This window comes from Dicentrarchus labrax, unplaced genomic scaffold (assembly GCF_905237075.1).
Source record: "Dicentrarchus labrax unplaced genomic scaffold, dlabrax2021, whole genome shotgun sequence".
NCBI classification, from domain to species: domain Eukaryota; kingdom Metazoa; phylum Chordata; class Actinopteri; family Moronidae; genus Dicentrarchus; species Dicentrarchus labrax.
Genome location: NW_026136722.1, coordinates 9064291 through 9092207, shown reverse-complemented (window position 1 = coordinate 9092207; position 27917 = coordinate 9064291). Strand labels below are relative to the sequence as shown.

General features: G+C 42.4%; 2 protein-coding genes across 4 annotated transcripts in view; one reads left to right on the top strand and one right to left on the bottom strand.

Annotated features, from left to right (window-relative positions):
- LOC127356931 (mitochondrial import inner membrane translocase subunit tim16) overlaps positions 1–27917 on the top strand; it is a 110187-nt gene that overhangs the window by 50882 nt on the left and 31388 nt on the right. The gene's annotated exons all lie outside the window — the stretch shown is intronic.
- vasnb (vasorin b) lies at positions 2424–27535 on the bottom strand. Of its 2 annotated transcripts, XM_051389015.1 has the most exons (3): positions 27168–27535; positions 19872–19933; positions 2424–6423 (listed from the first exon to the last, which is right to left on the bottom strand). In XM_051389015.1, exon 3 carries the CDS (start codon positions 6414–6416, stop codon positions 4338–4340), a length of 2079 nt encoding a protein of 692 aa, XP_051244975.1. In that variant the 5' UTR covers positions 6417–6423; positions 19872–19933; positions 27168–27535; the 3' UTR covers positions 2424–4337. The 2 variants fall into 2 exon arrangements, with proteins under 2 accessions (XP_051244975.1, XP_051244976.1); XM_051389016.1 differs by lacking the exon at positions 19872–19933.

The window sequence follows — 27917 nt, the reverse complement described above, 5'->3', positions numbered from 1 at the left end:
AAAACCGAGACCCGTCATTTGTCATTTGAATCAGCGATTGAGAAGTGAAGAGGAAATGCCAGCACTACTGGCAGCCGCATGACCCGGTGCTTCAACACATTGTCCTTGGCTGCCTTCTCCCGGCCCTGAATTTGGAAACAAATTAGAAACAAAAAATACAGAGTGCGAAAGAAGCAGAAAGGAGGGTAGAAGGAAGGGAGTGAAAAAATATTTACTCAGGAGTAATTCTGTGTGGAATTTTTTTTGGGTTGATAATTGTAAAAAAAAAGCTCCCTTGAAACTACAATAGGGGCCATTGAGCAGCGCAAGCTGAGTGTGAGCGTCAAAGTTGGCTCCCATCCAGTGACCAGGTTTCTCTTAAAGCAAGGGGAAGAAAAGAAGGACTGTTTTATAGAAGGAAAGGAGAGAAACAGACACACATGCGCGCACACACACACACACACACACACACACACTCTCCATCTGTTCTCCCTCTCTTTTTCATATCCACATACATGAACATTTGCAGATGCCTGGCCAGAGAGAAGGACAGAAACATGCATGCATTCTTTCAGCCGCAGGCATTATTCTTATCTGACATCATATACATATCCTATCTGTCTTTTTACCTGGAGTCCCTCCATTATATACACATATGATCGCAATTAAGGCCCCTCCATTGTACTCACCATCTTACTTTTTTTTTATTTGGCTAAAATGAGAGGCTACAACAGGCTCAACTCCTTTAGAGCTTAAAGAAATGTGTGTATATTAAGGGACATTCAAAAATTCAGGACACAGAAGTTTTAAAAAAGTACAGGAAGGACGAAGAACTGAAAGCCTACTGACCTCCAGGGGGTGCATTGTTTCTCTGTGGAAGTTTGCTCTCTATGAGTAAATTGATGTAATAGGTCCTGCATGACAGGAGTGGTGCTGTTTTATGTGTTTGTGTTGCTAGCGTGAGACCTTGCACAACAGCTTCCAGCTATGGGCCAGTATATCTGTGCATTTGTTTGTAGGTGTGGGCGTGTGTGCGTGCATGCTGCATCAATCCCCTACCAGCATCCTACCTATAAAACACATGGGTGGTCAGCCTGTTTATTGTGTGGGTTTGCAAACAATGCTCACCCATTAGGCTTAGACCAGTGAGTCACCCACAATGGTTGAATCTACTCTCGACCTTAACCTGTGTGTTTTCAATCATAATCTTTATTTCCACTGTGCCTCCAGCTCACTGCTGGTAAGGAAGAGTTCCAGGACCTCTCACCTACTGAAAGCACACATTAAATGTTCTTGTAAAATAATTTTGGGTGGTGGTGCACTGTTGAAAGCAGCAAAGAGAATCTAATCCTTTCACAGAGCAATTACATATTTTATTATTATTCACGTCATCCTGGAAATCGTCTAAAGAGCCTGGATGATTTAACACTTTTTGGCCATGATAGCAGCATCTATCTTTAAGTTGGTCCACCCTGAAATATCCCAATAACTATTAGATGGGTTGAAATTTTTTACACACACTCAAGCTCCCCTCTCGATAAATTGTAATATTATTATGTCACTTTGGTGATCCCCTGACTTTTCCTGTAGTACCACCATCAGGTCAAAAATCCCATTTGTCCAGTACTTTGGTTTATAATAAAAACAATAATGGCATTTACATCAGCCTTAGCTGTACTTTGTGTTTTGCACATGTTAGCATGCTAACATGCTAAATTAAGTTGGTGAACATGTTATAAACATTATAACTGCTGACCATCAACATGCTAGCTGTGTCGTTGTGAGCATGTTACCATGCTGATGTTAACATTCAGTTCAAAGCACAGCCTTTCATAGCATGGCTCTAGATCAGAGACCTCAAACTGCCAGCCCCTGGGGTAATTTCCAGCCCTCCATGCCCCTCCCTCTGGCCTGCGACATGACATCAAAAATATAATCTGGACTGCAAGATATTATTATTTTTATCTAGTAGTTGTTTCATATCAATTTACTACCTGTTCATATAAAAGTAAAATAATACACAATTCTATTTTTAAAATGTGTTTTATTTGGAGCAAAATGATGCCGAAAGGTCAAAGATGCCCAAAAGATAGAGATGGGGTAGATGCTTGGCACTGTACCTCTTTTGAAATGAATTTAATACATTAGTGCAACACACACACACACACACACACACACACACACACACACACACACACACACACACAGACTATTGTGTGGATAATTGTAATATCCAGAATAATTATACCTTCACGTATACCTTTGTTCCTGCTCTTTCTCCTCCTTCCTGGACTCCCCCTCCTATGATCTCTCCCATCACCCTGCTGAGTGATGGCTTAAGAGAGAGGGAAGTTAACAAACATAATCCCCCCTTTGCTTGTCAATCTAATCCTTCCTCGTACAAGCAAAAGGTGGGAACTTCAAAAAAGACAACTAGGCCTGTGTTATTTTTGGATATTCATTTAATGATAATATCACATTTCCACTTGTACAAATAAGTTCACAGAATTAAAAAAAGACAATGAATGACAACAAGGTTCCCAAAATAAACAGGGAAAAATTAACAATCACATTGAAAATACTTTTGGTTATCTTCAATGTATTCTATTTTACAGACAAATATTCCAGTTGTATTGCTCGATTGTTTCGGGCTGTCAAAGCCTTTTGTTAACATGGAACTGTTAATTGTGTGCTGGAAATACTGTAGGAAAGTAACTTTACCGACATTCACAGATGTGTCTTTGGTGTGTTTGCCTATGAGTAGAGTTGTTTGGGGCTTAATATACTCCTAGGCATGCAGGCACAAAGAGGGGGTAACTGATAGTAACTTGATGTCTGCAGGTCTTTGCACAAGACAGAACATGTACTTGCACTGAAGTTGACAGATCTACATGCACACACACACACACACACACACACACACACACACACACACACACACACTGTCCTTCTTTGCCCTGTATTCACAGATTTGGATCTCAGCACTCTGTGTCTGTATCTCCCAATTCGCAAGTCTCATTGTCCTCTACACAACAATATAAACACTGTGAAGTTTGTTGTGCTGTGCCTCTGGCCTTTCCATAGTCTGGCTGGTTACAAGTGAGCAAAAACTGGGACTGTCCATGCCAAGGAGAAATTGTGCACAGCATTACATTGAGTAGGCTATTTTTACTCAAGGGAAACACAATACACAATCATTATTTGCTTTTCTTGTTGTGGGCCAGGCCAAGTGTATGTAATATGTGAATTGTGGTTGAGGGATAAAACAGAGTTTCCCTTGCAGGGAATATAAATAATAAATAAAGTCTCTGAAGTTCTCTTTTGCTGTGGTATAGTCATGTGAGTGCTTACTGTAATTACGGCAAGCTCTAAACTGGTTAAAACAGAAGGGGTTCAGTTAACTGCTTTCCTCTATACCTATTGTAATCCTGCTTACGTTCTCCCTTTGTGATGGTAAAGCAGGCTGAGGGCTTCAGAATCGTGAAGGGGGGATTTAGTCTGTCCAGACTCACGTCTACTTAGACTGTCTGACATTCTGGGGGCAAAGCTCTTTGATTGATTTTACTGGTACCAAACGAGTTTTAATCTTCAAAGATTTTAATCGGCTGTTTTGTCTGGTAGTCACAAGAGGTGGGGGGTGGAGGGTATAGAGAGCTGTTAACAGTCACAATGTTGCACAATAAAAAAATAACACAAAGACATAGGTATAAAAAACATACATACAAAAAAAGTCACAAGCGTTTTAGAGCCAAATAAAGCAATACAAGCATCAGCTATTTTCTCTGCACGACTTCATTTGGTGTCTTAAAGGTCATTCACAGCAAGCACTGATCCCTTTGGGGTAGTACTGAGGAGTTGCAACATGCAGCAAAAACAATTGCTGCTAGTGTTTAGTTGGGTTGTTGTGATGGAGAAAACGCAACACAATCCCATTTCAGTGCGCTCTCCTTTATGAACAGATAAAGGAGGGCAAAGGGTCACTGTCTTTTAACCCTAGCTTTCAGCCAGTGACTTCTCACCATCAGTATCAACATCATAGCATGGGAGCTGATAGTTTGCCAGTCCAAGATGTGAATGAGGAAATATTATTAAAGCAGGATGCAGCATGTAAATGGAGTAGAGGCACTTTCAATGCTTTTTGTCCATACAAATGTTTTTGAAGTTGTTTAATGTCTACTTAGACAACCGGAGGGCATTGAGTAAACCATATGTCCAGTTTCTCTTTTGCTGGTTGGCTGGCTGATACTGTGTCCTCCTTTTTCACAACAGCAGTTGCTGCTCTCTGTATTTCACCAGTGGGGAAAACTGAGCTGAAGAATTTAAATCCTTCTTTGGGGCTGAGTTGTCAAAGCCAGGTGTCAAAAGTAGGAAGGCTTGTGTGAAGACATATTGTTATTTGATGAACAGTGATCCTGTAGTAGCAACACCTCATATTCCAGATTGCCAGTCTGAACAGCAGGTTCAGGGATCATAATTTGGGACTGTTTTTGAGGCAGTGCCCCATTATCCAATCCAGCCTTAACACCATCCAACTCTAACTGAGAGGGCTCACAGTCTAAGTCCAGGTGGCCCTTGGCCCTCTTCCTGCGGAGATAGCATACCACTCCCACTGCTATTGCTATCAGTACCAGCAGTAGCAAGATGGCAATTGCAGGCACCAGCATAGTGGTCAGTCTCTGATCGTCAAATTGTGCATCATGGCCCCTCACAGTTTCAGCGGCTGTTTGGGCCTCAGTGCAGACACTGTCAACACCACTAGGGGCACCTAGTGGACTGGCACACACGGTGTAGGTGGAGTTTGGCTTCAGGCCTCTAAGTCTGTACTCCGGGAAGGTTGCTGGAAGGCTGAGTTGAATCGGCCTACGGTCTGGCCCAGAGAGATTGCGATAGGTTAGGCGGATTCCACGGATGTAAGGCCGCATTTCAATGTAGCGGTGGAGGTCCAGCAGGATTGAGGTTGCAGTTGCTTGATGTGAGCTGATGTCTGATGTGTCTACAGTGATAGTTTCCATGGTTATTTCAGCTTCAGGTGGTGAAGGTGGGGGATTGTTTTGGACTTCACAATACATGCCAGAGGTGCCATGTGGACAGCTACACTCTACCTGACCATGCTGGTCCAAATGACAAGTACCTCCATTCACACAGGTGTGAGAGGGACAGAAATGCTGCTCCTCATCTGGATCCTTGCTGCTGCTACTGGGGGATGCAGGGACAGGGGGCAGGGGATAGTCGTCATCTTCTGTGGGGTGGTGACTGGCCTTGGGGACTGGGATAGCTCTAGTAGTACTTGGAAAGGTTGTGACAGGAACAGGCAGGGTAGTAGTAGTTTTGACAGTACTAGTGGTGACTGTAGTTGTGGTAGGACAACCAAAATCCCTGTGTTCCAGTCTTTCCAATACCTTTCCAGCATTGATAGGTGGGAAATGGCAACGGGTCTCCTCTGTTCTCTCCAGGGTGATGCTCTGGGTTCTCAGCCATCTTGGAAACCATGCTAAGGTGCAGAGGCAGTTGAAGGGGTTCTCTGCTACTGTGAGCTTTCTGAGGTGGGGTAAGAGCTGGGAGAACTCTTCAGGGAGGCCCTGCAGACTGAGGCTACTAATATCCAACTCCTGCAGCTCTCCAAGGTTCTGAAGATCCTGAACCTTAAGAGGACCCATTGGGTTCCCAGCCAAGCTGAGGTGAATCAGCCCCTGGGTCTCCTTTAGCACTGATGGGAAGGACTCAAGTTGGTTTCCTGAGATGTCCAGTTCGTGGAGGTTCTTTAGACTACCTATGAGTTCCTCATTCAGGCTGGTGAGCCCCACACCGCCCAATTTGAGTGACTCCAGGTTTGGGGTCTGGAGGTCTGAAGGACCCAAGGTGGGTAAGACATTAAAGCGAAGGTCCAGCAGCAGCAGCTGGGGCATTGAGAGAGCAGGCAGGGATGTCAACTGGTTGCCCTGCAGTTTCAGTTCTAGCAGGTGCACCAAGCCATTAAAGGCTGCAGGGTGGATGGTCTCAATATGATTACTATACAAATAAAGGCGCTCAAGCAGTACCATACCCTGGAAGCATTCCCCTGAAATGTGGGTGATCTGGTTGGATGACAAGTCCAGGTTTCTCAAAGAGGTCAAATGTTCAAACACCCTTTCAGGAAGTTCAGTCAATTTGTTTTGACTGAGGTCCAGCATTTCCAGGTTCTCCAGACCATCAAAGTCCTTAGATGTCAAGCCCTCAATGCCATTGGAAAATAGGTAGAGGCTTTTCGTGGAATGGGACACTCCCTTGGGAATGGTAGAGGAGCGTCTCTGGAAACACAAGATGGATTCTGGCGTGGAACAGGAGCAGTCCTTCGGGCAGTCACTGGACAGGGTGCCATCAGGAACAATAAGGAAGAGCAGAAAGGGCATCAGCGGAGTGAGAAAGACCTTCATGGTGTAGATTCTGTCTTTCTCCATGCTCAGCCTAAAACGAGAAAATAAAAACTGTCAATGACTTGCATAACCATTCAGTGTACATATATAATATGAAGTAAATTCTGACAGATTTTAAATGGTTACAGCAGTAGTACACATACTATCATTGGCTTCTGTCAGTTGTATGTCTCATGTTTAAGTTTAGGAACATCCAGCTTTTTCAACAAGAAGTATGTGAAGTGTTTTTTCTCCATGTTTAGTTTCCATACCAGCCTAAGTCCACAATTGATTCACAATGTGGTTCTTTAATGTGTTCCATAGAGTGAGATTACTATCAAAGGTTTAACTATGCATAGCCAGTGATCAAAGGCAGTCTTTTGTCACATGTCTCACAAACAATAGGGCTTCAGCCATGACCTCATGCTTTAGAGGTTTTCTGCCATACTTGTGGAAAAGTTGACATAGTGGCATCTTGCCACACTTTTCTGGCTAAAAGAGTGCCACATTCTCCCTGCAATGATCTGTGTAATAGATAGTACTGTGGGATGACAAAACCATTGTTTCCTTCTCTAATGACTGCACACGCGCACACACACTATATATATATACATATACATAGCGGCAATGAACTAATCCAACTTGTTTTGTTTCTGAGATGATGTGAAACATTGAAAATAGTGACTTTGAATATTTTTCTCTCTCTCAAAGAGTCACTGAAACAGTGGAAAGCTTCACACACGCCCTCTGAATGATACACCATAAACACTGCTCTGGTCTCTCCAGTTTCATATAACCATACTGTGTCAACTCTGTGTGGCTGTATGTCTACCTTGCTGCACATGGCCATGCATCTGTGATGATTTACTTTGTGGCGTTCTAAACTTGGAGAGGAGCTTCACTGATAGCCCGGAGCTGCTTCCCTGACTATAGGCACAATATAAATAACACACACTTTCTGTGTTGTCATTACGCAGATTGACAGCCAGTGCTACTAGCCAGATGAGCGTCTCTAAAACTGTAAAAAGGGAGAAATAAACAGAGACCAAAGAGAGTAGGTCATCAGGAAGATAACATACTGTGATTTCAACACCCTGGTTGAGTCTCAACACGGTACTTAAAAGGGTTGAACAGAACGGAAGAGATGATGAAAAGGAGAGAGGAATAAGAAGAGATTAAGCAGAAACTAGTTGCTGACAAGACTCTGTGGGACACTTTATCATCCTCTGCTTTCTAATGAGATGGCCTTGGGGGGCGGGGCAACATTTCAATCTGCTGACCATTTCTCTTCTTTTTGTCTTTCTCTCCTTTTACTCTTCAGAGTCAATAAAAAAAGTTTTGTCCTTACTCCTTAACCAGAGGCGTCTGATTTGCTCAAATACACTTAAAATTGCCCTATTGTCCTACAATTGCTTTTGTTAATGTCATGATTTATTAACTGGGATGAGGATAGTGAGCAGTTGATTGCTCCAAAAACTTGCTTTAAACAGGGTTTGTTCAAAGACTTGAAAATTTGTAAAATGCTTATTTTAAACAGTTACATTTTCAAGGTTAGGAATAAGCTTAATTTAGAATATGCTCCTTGAAAAATTGCATGATTTGCAACTTAATTTGGTGTTTCATCTACAAAATGACTCATGTAAACTAAAAATATTTGAATATTTGAAATGAAACAATCACATTGTCATACGGTGGCTTTGAGAGTGGAGATTTTTGGCTTAGGTACTTCTAAGTGTCTGTTTAAATTTTACTCTTAAAAGATGTATGAACACTGTTTATGATTTATGACATCCACAAGTACTGTATGTTGGTCGACTTGAATGCCTGAGGGAGCCTTTTTAGGGCCTTAAATGGTACAGTTGTTGACATCTGCACTGCACAAATACCTGAATGAGAAGCCAAGTATGTGTGACTTACAGTTTTACACAGATGGAGCACACACAAACAGAGAACATTCTGTTCTTACACTGCTTACCTACGGTTGTGGCCTATTACACCAGAAATGTCAAATTGCTTTAGACGTTTTATGTTTCTCATTTCCTGTTTTATCTTGGAACCATGTTCTTTTGCTCTGAAGTTACAGTGTTAATATAATTTTCTTGCAATGCACAATGCACAATGTCATCTATTAGATATAGAGACATTGAAACAGTCTGTTGAAGCACAGTTGCCCTCTCAAAATCTCTTCAAATCAAATCTCTTGATACCAAAATTAGTGTGCTGTGGTCAGTGTTCATATATGTTGGGGAATAAATGCACATATATTTTAAGAACAGACAAACATGATCTCCCTCTCTCTCTGATTTTCTGTCCTATGTGATAATTTTTTTCCCCTAATTTATTTCAAAATGAAATAATACATGGATTAGTGTTTGGTTAGCCCTGGTTCCAAATACACAGAAAGCTCTCATACTCTGTATGACTGTAAAGGAAACACAAAACAATTAAGTGCTGCTGTAGTTTTGTTACATTTACTCATAGGTGTCAATTTACTTGCATATTAAAGTAGCATCAGGGCTGCTGCCAACTTATATAATATTCTCATTTTTTAACTGTACTTCTCTTTCCTTTCCCTCTTTTATTTAATGAAACATTCTTTTACAAAATAATCACTGCTTCGAATGTCAGAACTTGGAGAGGAGATCAAGGGTTTTTTGGGGGGGTGCATTAAAGAGGCAAAGGAAGGTCTAGTATCATCTCATCACACCACAGCTATGGCATTTATTTTCCTTCTCTTTCAGCATACTGTTCTTTCCGCTTCTCCTTGAAATCGCAACCTCCTTGGAAAGATTCCCTGATCTCTTATTTTTCCTTCTCCAGTGTATAAACTAAAAGCAATCCTGGCATTTGCTTGAACTCCTCTGCCAACATGTTACTTATTATGCAGATAACTCTTTCAGACATGGCAGAAATGTTATTCTGTGCAGCCAGATGCCAATAAAATGACCCTGCTCAAACCTCAAGGCTTGATTGAACAAAGCAGCTAACTAGTTTTCAGAGTCAGCACCTGCTAACAGCACAGAAAAAAACTGCCCAAACTTTAGCAGCCAAGCAGAAAATGTAGACCCTCTCAGTATTTGTAATTGATTATGGAAAATTTTGTCCAGAAAGTAACGGATAACATCTGATAGCAATAGTTTGCTGTTGGCTGCAATTGAATGGGCAGTTGAAGTGGAGGGTTGCAGTTATCCCATAATGTGCACACGGTGCCAGTGGGAATTCACTTTAACAGGTGAGTAATTACATGTACGGAATTGTAAAGAATTTTTGAGTCATGCCTCAGTTGCTGGAGAGAAGTCCAAAGTAAAAAAATAGTTTTGGAAATGTTATAAATAAAAGTTTTAATTGTAGTAATTAATAATAACTGGAGTTAGTTCATAGAATAGCCAAAACGTAAAACTTAAAGTCAGAGAGGAAAGGGCAGATTTTATTACAGGGCTCAGAAATGATGGAGGTGCAGATGGAAGAGGGAAAAGAAAGAAAGAAAAGTGTTGCTGCCGTGCAGTATATGTGTAGGGAAAACAAAAGGATTTGGGAAGATAAACAGGAGAAGAAGGGGATAGGGAGACTCGAGCAACAGCTGGAGTGTATGCAGATGGTCTCAGGCTTTTGTATCGTCACTGTGTGTGGGGTGCTGCATTTCAGTTTCAGAGTAGAATCCTGTGTGTGTGTGTGTGTGTGTGTGTGTGTGTGTGTGTGTGTGTGTGTGTGTGTGTGTGTGTGTGTGTGTGTGTGTGTGTGAGTGAGAAAGAGGGTGCACACGCATACTTTATGTTAAAGGGCACCTGTTTAGAACAAACACTACATGCACTTTACTGTTTGTGTGAGCGAAGTATCATATGTGTCTGAAGTTCTACAAATCCAATCTCATTCCTTCCGGAGATTGAGAAACTTGACTTTGGTACATTATATCAGGGCCAGAGACGGGTAATAGAGTCCTGTGCCAGAACATACAACAACATCAAGGCAGCCATGAGAGGAGAGTGAGCTATGCAGATAAAACTGAGAATATTTGTCTTAGAAACTCAACATGGTGATTCTCCCCGGGGCAGAATGTTTATTTGAGTGTGCCTCATTCCAAACTGGGCCAGGCACATCTGATAACCCAGTGGAGGAGAAACTGTGTTGGAGGTGGATGGGGAGGGGTTCAGTCAGTGAGTACTGCAAGATCACAGATAAACCGTAGCTTGATTTGTTAGATTCTCCTGTTTTTCTTTCATCTTGGATATGAGTGACTTGCGCGGGTCTTATCAGTGGGCAAGAAAAGGTGCAATTGTGGCGTCAGCCACAGTATGGATACACAGTATACCCTGGTGCAGTGTGACTCCTGTCTGCTTTAACTTTAAGTGTTTTGAAGTGAGTGCAGGTGGAGGGCCCAGAGAGAGATAGCAGAAAGACAGGCTTGTCATCTCAAGAAGAAGGAATGCCCCCTCCCCTCCTGCCTTCCCTTCTCCTCCTCTCTTGAGTTGTAATTTCCTTTTCTCTCCCCTGCGCGCTTGTTGAGACATTCCTGAGACAGGCAGCAGCTGAGTTTGAAAAAGTGAGCTTGTCTGTCTCATTGGCTTGGCATTTAGAGATTAACAGGGAGTCTTTCTGGGTTTATAAACAGACGATGGATTGGATGAATGATGGTGCTGCTTATATGAATGGGAGTCCAAAAATCTTCTTGACCAGATTTGTTATATAACAATTGTTCTTACATCTGTGTTTTCTTTATGCTTGAGTCTAGGTTTGTGGGTTGTATTAGAATAAAACGTGTTGGCTGATTGCGGAATCACCCGAGGGCCAGAAACAGTAAGGAGCAAACACAAAGAAAGCATGGGAACGTCTTTTGCGCAACACTAAGTGAAATACATGGTTGAAAAGAAAAATCAAAGAGGCAATAGGAAGAGGCAAAGGGAAGAAAAGCATTTCTCCCTCTCCCTCAGCTCACTTCTTATCCAGCTTTTTCTTTCTTTTCAAAATGAGGAGGAAAAGAAAACACAAGCAGGGGAACAGCGGAGACAAAAGCAGGCTTCTGTCAGCAGGGGCACCGGGGTGGAGAGGTGGATAAGACCTGCCTTTGGGAGGGTGAAGTGGGCTTCAGCAATTAAATCCCGGCAGGCCATGCGTCAAGAGCCCTTATCTTCAGAGCTGAAGCCCAACACTGAGGGGCAAAGAAGGTTACACGGTGGGGTAGAAAATCGCGTTGTGTGTGTGTATGTGTGCGGAGGAGTCGCAGGTCACTGTGCGCTTGCATAATACAGCAGGCCGGGCCGGAGACTTCAGGTGGGGCACCACGCCAAGTCACAGTAAGGGGATAAGGCTGCACACTAGAGAGTGCATACTCCCATTAAAGAGGCCCCTTCTCTTTGGGGGCTTTATCTATTAAAGGACCAACGCTTGTGGTATGTGCATTAGAGTATGATCTACAGTGTTGTAGGTCAGTTCATTGGGGTGCACTACTAAAACATACTACGATAGCAACTCCCCATGTAGATTTACTACAGTAGCACAGAGACATGAATTCACATTGGCTGTAAATGATAACGTAAGCAGGCACACAGAGAAATTCTGGTGATGAAGGCTGATGTGGGGACCCCCCCCCCTCCAATGTCTCCCTTTTGCCTCCCTATTTTTGCCCCTTTTCCATCCCTGACCCTTTAAGAAGACAAAGGACCACTCCTCCAACAGTCAGTCCTTGCCACAGCTGGACCCTGTTATCCACAATCCAATGGGGTAATCCGTCAACATGACAAAGGGGTCAAGAGAGAATTGGGAAGGGGGAACAAGAGTTGTGTAGAATATCCAGGGTTCAAAAGATTTGTTAAAGAAGTAGCGCAGGAGGGAAGGCCAAAACACGCAGCACAACTATGAGTTTGAAAATGTCAGCTATGTTAATGTGAGTCTGATGCTATGCATGTAATGCTGTGAGGTGTTTGTTTTTTGGCATGAGCTAATGCATCTCTAACGTAGTGCTTTATACCTGGTTGTACCTGTTAAACTTTATTACATAAGCAAGCAGGATATGTACGGATCAAAAAGGACGTCATATTTGGAGACAGAAATGTGAGGAGTAAGAGAGCAACACTTTACTGTTGATCCTGTGTTCAAGGTTTTCCATTTAAGGGCTCTTGAGGTGCTTGGGGGTTTCTGCAGCATATTGGGAAAGCAGATTTATTTTCCTTAAGTTCTAAAATATATGTTTTCTTGAATAAAATGTTATAAAATTCATGTATTTATACTGGAAATAAATCTGCTCACACAAAAGCCAATGGCAGTTTTCTTTTGTAATTTTGTACTGTCATGGTAAGCTTCATCTGTCTACCTTAGAGCTAAGATATATCTAACATGCTCAGATTTGACCAGCAAAAGATTAGGTGTCTGACGATCAAGACTTGGCTGCATATAAACATATGTAATTCCAGTAGTAGCCTTACTAAAAAAAGAGAGCGATAATCCAAAATGTGCTCTACTAATACTGCACTCGCATTAAGGTCAATAAAGCGGGCAGAATACAAACACAGACAGGAGAGAGGAGGACATGAGGAATGAAAGGAGGATAGTTTTACTATGTCTGTCACTGGCAATACTCATCTTGAAGCCACAATCAATGCTATGCTTTGTAGTGGTATGAAGGGGGATTATGGGCTGTACTACTTTTACAATGTGCTGCACAAACAAAGCTTTCCAACTGATTTCAGTCAGACCACAAGAAAAGACCCTGTAGTAGTCACATCCATCGTGCATTAGCTGTGCCAGCGCTGATCGATGTCAAAGGGTTGTTGTTTTAATTAACACAAACAACCACTTAAACAACAGACAGGTCCCTGCCGGGCTGCATCCTAGTTACTATTTTGTTCACTTTACTTATACATTATTTCATTTTATGCTTTTTTCTCTCTACATCATGCACATCTAGATGAGTTGTGAAGCAGCTTATTATTGGTGTGAAGGGCGGCCCTTTTCATCTCAGGATTTATGGTTCTGACCAGGCCTGCTTATAAGGACAGTGTGAAGCATTACCATTAGAGCCTGCAGCTGGAGCACTTGAAAGAGAGCATAATATACAGTCCAGGGGTGAATGGGAGGGTAGTGGAATGGTGAAACTCACAAAAACAATGAATATTTGCGGCACTATAGGAGGCATGTGGGACAACTCTGTGTTTGATTTTGAGATTCAAGTCAGTAGTTACATTTCCACGTGCCAAAGAACAATATTTGATTGTAAAATATTAACACAAAAGAGGAAAAAAAGAAACCTAAAAGCCGAACAGTCATTCCAGATAGCATCAGCCCAAAGGACAACAAAGCCCATGAAGCAGTGAGGCAGAGAGCGACTCCTTGAGGTCAGAGGTCAGGCTCTAGATTAGTGTTTCCACTGTTGCTTGGTATTCTGTGTCCTCTGATGTAACTGTGGCCCAGACAACACAGATAACGGGCCATGTTTGACACAGGCACACACCCAGCTCTGGTTACACACACACACACACACACACACACACACACACACACACACACACACACACACAACACACATATACACCTGAAGCTTGATGGTCCTCGTCTCCACAACAGGTGCTTTCCCCGCTCCAGGGCAGCATGAAACCCAAAACCTCTGGAGTGTGTCTGAGTAAATGATGCGACCGCGCCAAGGCTTCAGACTTAGCCGACTGTGCACTCATGCCTCAGAGCAGGCAGAGGTGGGCGGACGGGCAGCCAAACCAGACCAGAACTGGGACTCAGCAACAGCATGTCTGCAGTGTAGCTCTGCCTCCTCTGAGCTTTAAGAGCACAAAGGTCAAGCGCTACGAGTTCCAAAAGGAAATGTGGACCATTTCCTTTTGTTTTATTGCTGAAGGATATGACTGATGGTGCTGAAGATTCTAGACTTAATTTTGTTTTTATAAAGGCACACATGAGGGGAGACAGAGGACGCTCTGGCTGAGGTAGACTCTCCTTTTGTCTTGTCTCTGTCTCTCAGTGTACACACACACACACACACACACACACACACACACACACACACACACACAGTGTCCTCTTGTTTTGCCCAGAAAACTATGTCTCAACACTGACACACGTCTTTCATCAGCTCACCCTGCCCTGTGACCTCTCGGGAAGGATAGTCACTGAGGTCACAGTCCCATTTCTTTCATAGCCAGACACAAACACATCTGTCTGAGTTCGTCATCGCAGGACTCACATTACACAGACGCAAACAATGTCGGTGCATCACTGACAACCAATGCCAAAAATCACTTATGTGTCCAAGCAGCCTCTCTTATGCTGCTCAGCCTGTCGGTGACCTAAACAGCATGACCCCCACTCTGCTCTGTCTATCTTTGACCTAGCATGAATCAGTCACAACCGAGTGGCGTAGAGAGACAAACAACACCTCTCTGCCTTACTTACTCTGTCTCTCTCTCTCTCTTTCTCTGTTTATATTGTATTTTCTCTCAGACACAGCAGCAAACCGCACCATTGCAGTAGTCACAGTCGGATGAGTCCAAAAGGACTACATCACCAGGAAACAGTAAATACAACATCCTAGTGTCACAAAATTGGACTCCCTCCAGGCCTTGGCTTGTGCCTCCATATCCTGTGCATGGCTATTCACATGTCCTCCCAGAATCCAAACTGTATTGTACTATGGCTGTGCACTATGTACTGGCTCACTGACCCTGGGTGCAGTGTGGTCCAAGGTTTTGTTCTCCCAATAGGGATATGCAAAGGGAACTGGTCATAGGCAGCGTTTCAAAAAGACTGCTTTTTGACAATCTGCAAAAACACCTGAGAGAACCTGGCCTCGAGCAGGGACAGGGAAATGTTTGTGTGTGTGCTTGCGGTTAGTAGTAGCTGGATGGACCAGTTTTATCAGTCAGCCACAAGCCTGGAGTAATTTGCACACTCCGACACTCTGCCTACCCCTCTGACATTCATTCCAGCTCAAACATTACTGCAGTTCTTGGAGCCTGGTCTCGTGATCTTTATCTCAGTGATATGAAATACAGAATATGTTTTCTCTCAGAGCTTGGAAAAATGCACTTTTTTTATTCCTGATGAACACACTACTCTTCTTACAGAAGATTGGAGTCTTTCTCACATTGTAAAGACTCATGTCATTAACTTACACTGCTGCTAAGCGACTGTGTAGAATAAAAAGCTCTCTAAAGCTCCGAAAACTGTGGTAAGTGAGCCGTAATTACTGACTGGTTTTAAGCTATTGTTCAAGAACCTTTGTACTTTTTTTGCACTGTGTAAGAGTTCAAACTGGAGCACAACTAAGTCAGAGGGTGTGTATGAGTCAGGCGTCAGGCAGGCACACTGACTGGCAGGCTGACTATCATTGTTAGACAAACAATGTCACACGCATTCACTAAGGAAACACAAATTATCCGTCTGCCTGTCTGTCCGTACATCTGGATCATCTTTCAACTTAGTCTTTGAGCGTGCTGTAGTACTGTGGTCCGACTGCATTTCTGTCAGAGCTCTGTCATTAAACGTGCACACATACAGCTATTCCTACAAAGCGTCAAACAACTAACAGGTGACACTCTTGTTTGACACATCGCACAGATATTTCTAAAACCCCCGTCTTCGCCTTGTCGCCCCCTTGCTCCTCTGTTCACCTTCCTTTCTCTCAGGTTCGTTCCTGCAGCTGGCAAGAGCATGATAGGAATATGATGATGGCATGTTTCCTCCATCTGCCAGAACAGCCCTGCAGGGCCTCGTGGTAGCTATGTAGCTGTCAAAGTGTTCATTAGGCTGAAGACCTTGTGAGAGCTCAAGGCTGAAGTAATGGGACGGCAAACAGAAACTTGGAGCAGTGCTAGTGCTGACAGGTCAACGTCAACTTGTTTACCTCCCTAATATTCAGTTCAACATAACAGCTTGTAGGCTTGGAAAATAACACACGTAATCTCACACCTTTTTAGCACAGGGAGATTTTTTCAGTTGGACTATGCCCAGATATTTGAAGGCCAGGACATACTAAAAAAAAAATTTACTCTTTCTACATTCAGCCAAGTGTTATTGAGCAGTGAAACAAAGAGTGAATGACCTCCTCCACCTCTTCTTTGTGTGAGATTCTTTTGTTGACGTTTATGGCAAAAAAGATGTGAAAGATAATAGTAGGTAGGTGAAGTATGCAACTGATTTATTGATTCACAAAAGAGTGATTTATTGGTTGTTGTTCCCCAGTCACTCATGATGGTAGTCCATGTTGTCATGGCTTGAGCATGCTTTAAAATGAAGATGGAGTTATGTCTATAATTAGTTGTCTGTAACACTATGCAAATAATACAGTGCACGTACAGTAAATCTGGCACAAGTGGAACTTTAATCATCTTTTTCAATACCATAACCCTCATTTATAAGGTAGGCACTGTGCAGTGCTACCTGTTTTTCAGGCCCCCAACCCCACACTCCTCCTTTTCTGAGAGTTACCGTTTGTGATTTTTCAAGTCATTCTGCCCTGCAGGCTTTTTCCTCTGATAAAAAAACAAAAACACCTCAGACATGTGCCAGACACACAAGATAAATGTGAAATGGAGATCACCTGTGCTGATTAGGATGTCACAATGGAATTTATTGTGAAACTACTGCCAGTGCTAAAGAGGCTGGCTGACAAACCATCAGGCAGCACAGTGCCCCCCCCCCCCAACACTGACATACTTCTACTCCATGGCCTCGGCTGCCCTGCATTTACCAACCAAAATGTGGACTTGTTTATTTATTCAGTATTACTACCGGAGTGTGATTTTAATTATAATTTTTTTTTAAGTAATTCAAAGTGGGGTTAGACACACATCTGGAGACTAATTATTTCCTTTATCCTATTAAATTGAATTAAATCCTCAGATAAATGACAGGATACTGTGAGCCAACATCAGTCTTTAATCCCTCATTTGATTAGCACATTGACCTGCATACTCGGCTGATTAAACATCTCAGTCCTAGCATCTCATCTTAGTGAGTGTAAAGATCAGTCAGCAACAGTCTATTAAGGCATCAACATTGACCCTCAACACAATTCGCCTGCAGCAGGTGCGCACTACTAGATGATTCCTCATATCCAGCACAAGCAAGTCGAGAGAGAAGAAAGGGGGAGGCGGGTAGTGACAGATGTAGAGCAATAAACAAGCGAGCCCTCTGTAACCTCCTTTTCCCTTTAGGTTGTCAGTATACACTGTGGATTGCATAAATCTACTGAATGAAACAATCCTGTGAAGTGACTAAAGGAATTTATAGTGCATTACTCCAAAATCTCTCAAAATCAATACAATATGTACTCCCCCCCCCCAATTTCAGAGAGTATTTAGCAGCAAGTTCTGCATATGGTGTAAGTCAGAATCTGCCTGGCGAAGTTGTTCAGTTTGATTTGAGAATAATGAATTGCATTACCCCGTAAAACAACAGTTGTCTCGGACTAAAATCACCACTACTAAGCAGACTTGATGTTTACAACTCTAGTTTCAATAGTCTGTTAGTAGATTTCCATACTCTATGGAAATGAATGGAAACCAATAGATGCCTTGAATGGTAGAAGAAACATATTCAAATTTCTAAAAACAAAGCAGCATGGTTTGAAGAATAATTAAAATTGACGATAAGTGTATGTGATTTGTACCACATAGGAAAAAAAACATGAAAACCTCTGGAACTTTACATTAAAGAGGCCTTTACCCTGATGCCTGCTTAAGCCCATTCGTTGAATAAAGAGAAAAAGGTTACGAGGTAGCACAGATCTAGGGCTTCAGTATACCGGCTTTGTCTGTATGTCTGTGTCCTATGGGTTAGTCATATACTGTACAGGGAGATGACTTGACGAACTGCCACACACAGAGAGAGAAAGAGAGAGAGAGAGAGAGAGAGAGAAAAGATGATGAGTGATGCCTTGTTATTGTAGCAGTGAATAGCAATTTGTCTAAATAAAGTAGAGTTTGCTGTTTGCTCTCACATCCGTTCATAGACGTCATTAAGCGAGTAGATTCCTGAGCTGACCTGTAACACACAGAACAATGCTTACCTGTGTGTTTGCCAACACAGGTGATCTGCCTGTGTGTGTGTGTGTGTGTGGTAGAGTTAGACTATATGAATGTCATGGAGCACCCTTGTTTGCTCTTCCATGTTTGCTTTTAGATAGAAATATTAACGTTATTAACTGACAAATATACACGGTCGCCATGGTGTCAGGGCATTAATGAGCAACTTACAGATTGGGGGGAGATTGTGTTAGCGTAGTTGTCCAGAAGTTTAACACACGTGGCTACTAATGGGAAACACAGACAGCTGACAGGCAGACACGTGTCTTGGATTCAGCTTGGATGCTCGTTTTTTACTATATTTTCAAACACATACATCAGGTGTGGCAGATATGTGTTGTAGTCATCAGCACTCAGGAAAAAGGCAGGAAAAACACACACACACACACACACACACACACACAAAGGATATCCGAGTCTGCTGTAATTCATCATAGTGTACAGGCTTTGATGTTGACACTCCACGATCAAAGCAGAAAAAGAGCTGATGTGTACTTTGATGTTGACACTCCAGGATTAAGGCAGAAACAGAGCCAGTGTATAGCAAATAATTTACAGCAAGCAAGCAGACACACCATACACAAATTCCTTAACCTGAGGAACATGTGCACGTGTTACAGATAAAAGTCAACCCCCAAGACGGAGACCTTTCCCTGAGGAGGACTGGGCTGCTCGGAGAGAGGTGGAGGAGCTATAAGGCAATTAGTAGTAGTAGAGTAGTTGTGTGCGTGTAGATTGGCTCATGCCTATGGTCTCAACCTGTGTATGTATGTATACACAGGTTGTATGTATCTTTACAAGCGCACACAGTCCCCGTCACAGCTCATTGACAACTAGCACAACACAGGAATGAGTTTTTGTCCAAACAAAGTTCTGAGAATGTATCGCACCATACTGAGCAGACACATTTAGGACCCTGCTAATAATGTAGGATCAATTCATGGCTGACGATAAGAAAAATATAGACACACTATAGATGTTTACAAGGTTACATGTACCAAGAAGTCTACATTCAACCCACTTCTGCCACAACACCATAACTGCACCATAACTTCCTCCATTCTCTCTTCTCCTTTTCCCTCTGTCTGTAACCCTGTATCTATTAAATGCAGTGAGTGTGTTAAGAGAGGCGCTCTTGTTCTCCTGCCAGTCTTGTTAAGAGGCTCAGAGTTGTGTGAAAGGACTCTATTGAGGAAGCAGGGTGTTACAGTTAACACAATAAGGACCGCCAACAGCGTGTGGTTTGGGTTTCTGAATGCAAATATTCAAAGAAGGGCACTATTATGACGCGTGTCAAAAATACAACATTGCTTGTGTAATCTATCTTACAATAAACATCAGTCTGGGGTTTTTTTTTGTATTATGATGAAGAATTATTCCTGATGTTAACAGTATGTTTGTATTATAGTAGCTCACCACATCTTGCGCATAATTACTAATAAAACTGTCATATTTAATTTCATGCTTCACTCACCCAGTGAAGAAGCTTCCTCCTCTACTCTCGCTCCACCTTTCTTGGTTTCAGATCTTCTTTCCCTGGAAATAACACAATAACAGTTGCGCCTATTAGCCAAATACATTGCAAAGTTTTTCCTCTCCTCTCCACTTATTTGGAATCCAGCCCCCCTGTCATGCATTGTCAATGGCCCAAGCCAAACAGGAAGTTTTTTTCCTGTTAATTGGTTGGATTCCAGCTGTGTGCGGGAGCGTGCTGAGCGCTGGCAGGCCGTGTGGCAGCACAAGAGAATGACAGAGCGAGAGAAGAAGAATGCAGGCCGACCACTCTCCACTCTGTCAGCTCCTTGTCCTGTGGTATCAGCTCATCAGCTGTGGCCCGAGAGTGTCTGTGTAGAGCATTGACTTGAGCTCTTCCATGCTTTTTTTTTTTAACCACTATATGTTGTACTGTGTTTATAGCACTGGTTTCTGGTGTGATCTGCAAGATTAACTGAGTTTCACCCTCATAAGCTGTTGAATGGCGTGTTGCCTCAGGCGAGCATCAAAGGTTAATAATGTAAAAGTGATACAGGTTGATATTTCCTACAAAGACTAAAATTTGACCTCATTGGACAATTTTAAAAGCAGGTATAAGGCTTTTACTTCACTGATTTCTAGTGCTTTTGCTCCATTAAAGTTTTGAGTAGGTGTGTGTCTGATTCGTGTGTTTAAGATAAGCTAACCATGTGGCAAAGCCAACAAACCACTTTAGTTTTATGCAAACTGACCACATTTTTGGTGTGTTTCTAATGATTAGCATCGCTTATTATCCATGACCACAGAATGATTTGTGCGTGTGCTCCTATGTTTGTTGTTGCTTTGTATAAATCCAGTACAATCTAGTATTGAATTTTATTTTTGAGCATGGTTATGGGATCATAAATATGAGACGCTTTCGGGAAAACCCACATACAAAGTGACCACTGGATAGATGTTTTATTAGTCGGAGATGTTTGGCTAAGAGCAGCCCCCACATTTCTTTATAATGGCAGACTTTTTTCCTTTTCATTTAATTGATTTAAGGCATGCTCATAAAACAGTTTCGGAGATAATTATCTGAGATGCGGTATTTCTTTCTTTTTCTCTTCTGTTTGTACAGCACAGTTTTTTTACGCCATATTTCATATAACTAACCTCTGAAGTCAAAACAGTCCGTGGAGGTGGAAAGCAGAATGAGGACCAAATCACGTGGTGTACCTGATTGTGTAACACCTAAAACCTCATTTCGAATTGCATATCTCTGAGTCACCCTTCAGAGTATTTTGCACTGCTACGCACAGGCTTTTGTGCATGCTTTTTTGTATACGTATTTAAGAGTTATTTGCATCCATTTCACTGGTCCATACAGGTAAATGCAATGCTTGCTAGTGGTGCACCACACCCAGGGGCGACTGATCTTCTGTGTGTAACTGCTAAGTGTGGGGACTCAAGTGCGCTGACACTGCCGCAGTTTCCCGAGGTCACTGTGTCTCCCTCTCAGACAATCCCTTGACTGCACTGTAAATATTTAGCTTTCAAAGTGGAACTCGACACTCAAAATAGATGCAAATCATCTTTACCGCACAGCTCCACGAATGACTGTAGCACTTTTTAAAAAGACTAAACTGTCGACAACAATATTCCTGTCTTATGCCTTAATAGCTGAGGCTGCCTCTTCCACATCTTTCCATGAGAGATTTGGTCTTTAATTTGTGCAGACTGTGCACTGCCAAATCATTCGTAGTATCTTTTAACCTGCCAGCACCTCTTATTTTCTCTCTTTTCACCATTATTGGTTTACTTTCATATTTATTTTCTTTTGAAGGAGCTATTTTTGTCATTCCCGCATTCCCTTTTTTAGAGGACTGATACTTTTCAGCCTTTCTGTCCACTGTAATTTTCTTTCTTCCTCTGTGTTCATCTGTTAAACATAAATATCGCCTCACCCTTCGCCTCTTCTGTTTCTCCTTTTCTCTCTCTGTGTCACTCCCTTTCTCTTTCCCCATCTGGTTTAATCTCTCCCAAAGCAGAACAAAGCTGAGAAGTCTGGCCTTAATGTTAGAACCACTTTGTAGTGGCATCATCTAGAACTGCCAACAATTTGTCCAAATTACAGCTCAAAACACCAGTCCAAACCCTGAACCTGCAGCGGATGGGTAGGATAAACAGAGAAAAGCTTCGTGTTGTTGTAGGTGCGCTGCCTTACTTGATATTTACACACTGTATGTTGAACATGTACACTGGTGACAAGCCGTGACTTGTGGCACTGTCACAACCGCTCGGCTGTTGATTGCAGCGTTGAGTGATTGAGATTTGAACTGATACCTGGTGGCATTCTGATACACGTGCAGGCATTTGCACATATGCATGCACAGATTTTCACTCACAGGCTGCCTCTCGCTCTCTAACAGTGCAGACAGCAGCAGATAAAAACACTATTTGTGTCCCTGGCTGCGACGGAAATAGACATTAAGCAAAAGGGGACCACAGAGCTCTAGCATCGACATCGAGCTGCTCTGTGTGTACGTGCCGACACCAGAGTGCGTGTGTATGTCACCACTTTGTGTGATGTATGCGGTCACTGACACCTGAAGGCGAGCGGACACACAGGTAACCCACAGGTACACACACGTCACGTCTTATCATTCAATCTATATTCGGTAAAACGTTAAAAGTTAATGTTCATCTCAGTGGTTTAATATTTGACCTTCCTCTCAAAGTGAGAGAGAGTTTGGTTTTGGTCAAACAGTCTAGGTGTGTGTGTGTGTGTGTGTGTGTGTGTGTGTGTGTGTGTGTGTGTGTGTGTGTGTGTGTGTGTGTGTGTGTCTGTGTGTTTTGGTGTGTGTGTTTGTGTGTGTGTGCCCTTGCTTTGCTCTTGCCCAGTAAGATCTGGTTCAAGGCTCATTTCCTAATTACAGTGCTGGCCAGAGGTAATTACAACCTTAGATTAAGAGCCATTTCTCTTTTTTTACGGGCCCACTGAAATGCAGCAATTTGTGGTGGCTTTCTGGGATGAGCATCCTCCCTCTCATCCTCTCTCTCCCTCTCTCTCCCTCTCTCTCCTTCTCCATCTGTCTCTCACTCAGCTCCTTCTCCCCAAATACTTTACTGGAGTTTGTTTTGGAATTTGGGGGATTTTTTGGCTTTCGAAAGATTTTCCAACCAGAGTGAGAAAGTAAAAAAAATAAAATATAGCAGGGTTTCATTTAATGTAAAGCTTGAGAGAGTCCTTTCTTTTATGAGGAATCATAGGGTCATCTGCTTTAGAAGATAGACAAACTGGTAAAAAAAAAAAATCTGATGACAGCAAGCATGTGTGTGTGTGTGTGGACACAGAGGACAGAAGTTATTTGGGGTTTGAGCTCAAGCTGGGGCACTCCAAAGCCCTCAGATCCCTTCGCATGTGTGTGTATATTTATGCAAGGTTTTGAAGTGGTTCTTCTGAACGCATCATTTGGCTGCATCGGCAAGCTCTTCTTCAATTTAGCTTGGCAGGCGTACGGGCTGGGGTTTGCCTCCGCATACCGCTGGGTCAGCATTGATGTGTGAGGCTGAGGCCTTTGAAGCCGGGGGTTTTATTTAAGTCGCCTCTTCAAGAGAGCTGCTCCAACTCAACACCTGAGGAGGGGCACACTGAAGCCTTCAATTCTAATGGTGGAAGAAAAGGTACATCCAGAATTCTCTCTCCCACTCCCAAAGACTCCTTGCTAATTGTGATGAGCCCTCACTTTCACATAGCCTTGAGAAAAGCAAACACACACACATTCACACACTTACTCCAACTTTCTGCCCTGTCGACTCCCCTCTCTCTGCCTGTTGTGTGAGTGGCCCACTCTTATCCTCCTCTCCTACCTCCACCTCCCTATATTCCTCCTCTCCTCCCTGGCCTCCTCGCCTCAGCACCTGACTTTTAACCCCCTAATCCCTCCGATGCAGAGTGTAAGATGCTTCAGGCACTGCCCCTAATTGGCGTAAAACAGAGCTCTGGCGATACCATGCACACTGTGAAAATCCTCTGCTCTTAACTATTTTTGAAAAAACAGGAAAGAGTGTCAACATTCATTGTGAACAGAACCAGAGTTGTTTAATTCGTAGATTTACAGGCTCCTGTAGGACGTCCAGCAGATCTTTTTAGTCATGTCTCAACACGACAAATGAAAGACCACAACTGTCAATAATCATCAGCAGCAGATTTAGACATCAGTGCTCTTTTCCACTCAAGCTCTTTGGTACAGATAATGAAATGCCAGCCTTGATTTTGTAAAAAATAAAATAAAAATAAAAAACAGATAAAAGTACAGGATGACACAATGTTGGCAACCAGATCCTGGATGGGTAGTGTGGTTTCCACATCACTGTCACAGTGGTGTGACAGCAGGCCTGCACTTAATTGCTTAAATTGGGTTTTATGACAGAGGTCTCCTTTGCCTTAGTCATGCTTCCCATCCACAGACCAACATTTAAGGGCAAGAAATGTCCCATGGGGCAGAGATAATCCACCCAGTGTGCATATGTGTCTCACTTAATGGTCACATCAGCACGCACAATTGCACATTCATCATCAAAGCCATATGTTTTGACATATTTCTGACTAGCTGTAATTTTACATCACAGGTGAAGAGATAGCAAGGTAGAGTAAGAATTTAACTCTACCTGATTCATTTCTTCTATCTGACTCTCTACTTATCCTCATACACATAATTCATCCACTTAGACTTCTCTCAGTCTCTCAGCAGTGGTAAGTGTCTCAGTGTCAACAAGTGACTGTACAAACACACACTACTGTGGAGGCTGGGGAGAGTGAAACACTAGAGCAGAAAGCAATGAGCTCCACTAAATAACTACACTGGCACAACTGCTCCCTTGTACTGTAAGTGTTACAATCTGTGCAGTATAGTAGCCTGAAAGTTCTCCACATTAGTGACAGATAATTGGCCTCCTGTGGCTGCTCTGCTGTGTCTGGTAGCCTAATATAAACCAATTACAACCATTATTATACTGTCAATGACACAGTAGCTTCTCCTATAGCATAATGACAGCCCTTGAGGAACCACATGGCGAGGAAACAAGCAGTACACTGGTGTAGGGGTTAATAGTGGGGCCATTGGAGTAGTTTACATCGCCTGTTTTGCCCCCAGGAAAGATTAGGCGATTTTCTGAGTCTGTTTGTGGGGGCAGTGTAAAAGATGTTAATCTGACTGAAAGCTGGAGGGATCACAGTCAGAAGACTGTTCTTACATGAATTAAGTATCTTAGGCAAAGGCATATGTAGAAATATATATATATATATATATATATATATATATATATATAATGTATATAAATATAATATGATTTATAAATAATTATTAAATTTCACTGTTACTTTACAGAGATTACGTCCTTAACCCTAACAAAGCCTGGTTTGATCAAGTTTCTGTTGTTATCACCCAGGCAACAGAGTACAAACACATAATTCTAAGGTTAAGTTAAGTTAAAAAATCTTTGGCACAAGATGATACTCCTCCTCGGAGTATCAAAGTTTAAACTGGCATACCATTTGGAAAGATATGATCATATTATCTTAAGAAAACAAATGCAAATACAGTTCTTTGTAATTTCACTTTGAACACAGATTGGTTAAACGTGTTGAGTCACGTCACATTATTGGATGTTAGTTTATTGGTGGAGTAGGTCACTCAGAGATTTAATCTTTCAGGAATTTGACCTCATCATTCATTGCTCTACTGCACACATGCTGAAAGAAACTGATGTCTCTCTAATTTCTGCGTGTACCTTTCTGCACATCTGAGCCAGTGTTTCTTTCATCCGTCTCTCCACTGCACCGCCTTCAGCTAAAAAATCAAATGTTTGAGTTGTTCAAATCATCTGTCGGTTCATCTGTCTTTGGAACTTGTCCACACTTCAATCAAGCATTTATTGTAGTAATATTAATGAACTTATGGAGTAATTTATTCATAACAGTAGCAGCTGTTGATAGACATCTTCAATACTGAAGTGTGGCATCAATCGTGCTTACTTCTGAAACTTGGCTACCAATTCTGTATTACAAAACTATACAAGACATTTTCTTGTCTTCCATCCATCGTTTGGGGTTGCACATTATTTAGTGGCTTCATGAATTCCTAACGATTTGTTTTTGTTGTAAAGGGAGCATAAAACCACATCAAGTCAAAGCGTCACTGATAGTCAGGCTTGGCATTGGCAGTTTTCATTCCCCAACTGAGTCCTTATTTCCTTTTTAATAATTTTTGCATTTACAATGAAAAGCAGCGATCCACCACAACTGCCAGATAATTGTCTTGTGTTGAAAAACATAAAATAACACATGGAAGCTGTTATCGACCAGATTTCACCCTGGACAATGTCACCCTCCACTTGTCTCCAGATATACAGTGGAAATGTTGTCCAGATACACCCATGCTGGAGCGCATGCTGCTAAAACACTTTAAAATAAGGGAATTGACTTTGTCTTATCTTTCAACGCTTGTGTCCCTATTGAACTTTTCTGTTGTGGGATGTTCCCCTGTGTGGGTCCAAAAACAGCTGTCCTCTGCGGTGAACACGGCTCGCTGCGGTCTAGACACTCGGCTCGGCCCCTGCGTGCTGCACGGCGTCCTGCGGTCCAACACCCGCCCGCCTCATTACCGCCCCGACGGCTCCGTTTGCTCCGCGCACACGCTCGCGTTTTACGCATTTCCCAAATACAGATGAACTCTGTTTTTATTGTCAATAGCTGGTAATGTGAAGCATCAGTGGCGCCCACATCGCCGGTAAAACCTGTTACATCCAATAAGTGGAGCGTTCGTGTTGATTTGTAACCTTACAACGATGTTCTACAGTTTATTTTGGGGCATTTTACCGGGATGCTGTAAGCATTTACAGAAAAACTCAATACAATAACACGTTGTCGCTTTTGTTAAAAGCACAAAAAACGTTTTATAATATAATCAACTTACTGTTGAGCAGAACAGAAAACTGTTTGATCATTCTTGTGAGTTTCCATGAAGGGAGTTGTCATTCAGGACACAGAAACACAACTTTAATTAGCGGCACTGCTCGTTGGTGGCGTATCTTTTAAAAGGGACATCAATCTTACAAAAAGTTGGATTTTCTTCCAAAAAAAATATTCAGTGAAGTGATGCAGTTATTGTGTAAGTTTTTACACCCAACCGCATTTGTCAATAAAACCCTGGTCATGCGTCTTTACGCACTTCTTGATCCTGTTCCAACCGTCAGAGCCCGAAAAGAATGAAATGTTTATCCTAATTTCATGTCAAAGAAGGAAACTCACCCTGAACTTCGAAGAAGTAAAATTGTGAGCGCAGTCGCGCTTCTGTCTTTCTCCAAACGGAGCAGTTCACCGATATAACTCCAGACCTTGTAGTTTTCCGTGCGTGCGCTCTCTCTCTCTCTCTCTCTCTCTCTCTCAAAAAAAAGTTTCTTTGAACGTATTAAACTTTTAAACAAACGGTCTTCATCAAATCCTTGGAGAGGTACACCGACCTCCACGTCAAGGAATGCGCTCAAGTGCTGACTCCCTGGACAAAAAGCGCTTTATTGGTGAGCACAGAGGAGAGTGTAAGCGGAGGGATGGGAGGGGCGAGGCGCACCGCACCAGAGCGCACTGCTGCACAGACCGGAGAGCAGCGAGCAACTCACCTTGCAGCTTGGCTGAGTGCTAAGGAAAGACATTCCAGCCTGCTTTCAGTTTGCTACATCTTAATGCCTACCTGCACGACCTGTTTTAAGCAAGACTCATTATTGGTTTGATTTACTGTTCAGAGAAGTTTATATGTCATTTAAATTACTATTTCTTTATTATTAGTAATTGCTTTGTTGTTTTTTTGTTGGCTTTTTATTCAGCCCTTCTGCAGAAAAATATGCAGGTGTATAGGCTTCAGCATTATGCTTACTTTTATACTAAAATACATGATCCAATAAATATTTGTGGTTAAGTATTATTGATGATAAATTAAAAAAGAAAGTTGTTTCCTCTATTTATGTCAATATCTATCAATTAAATGTATCTTCTCCCACACTT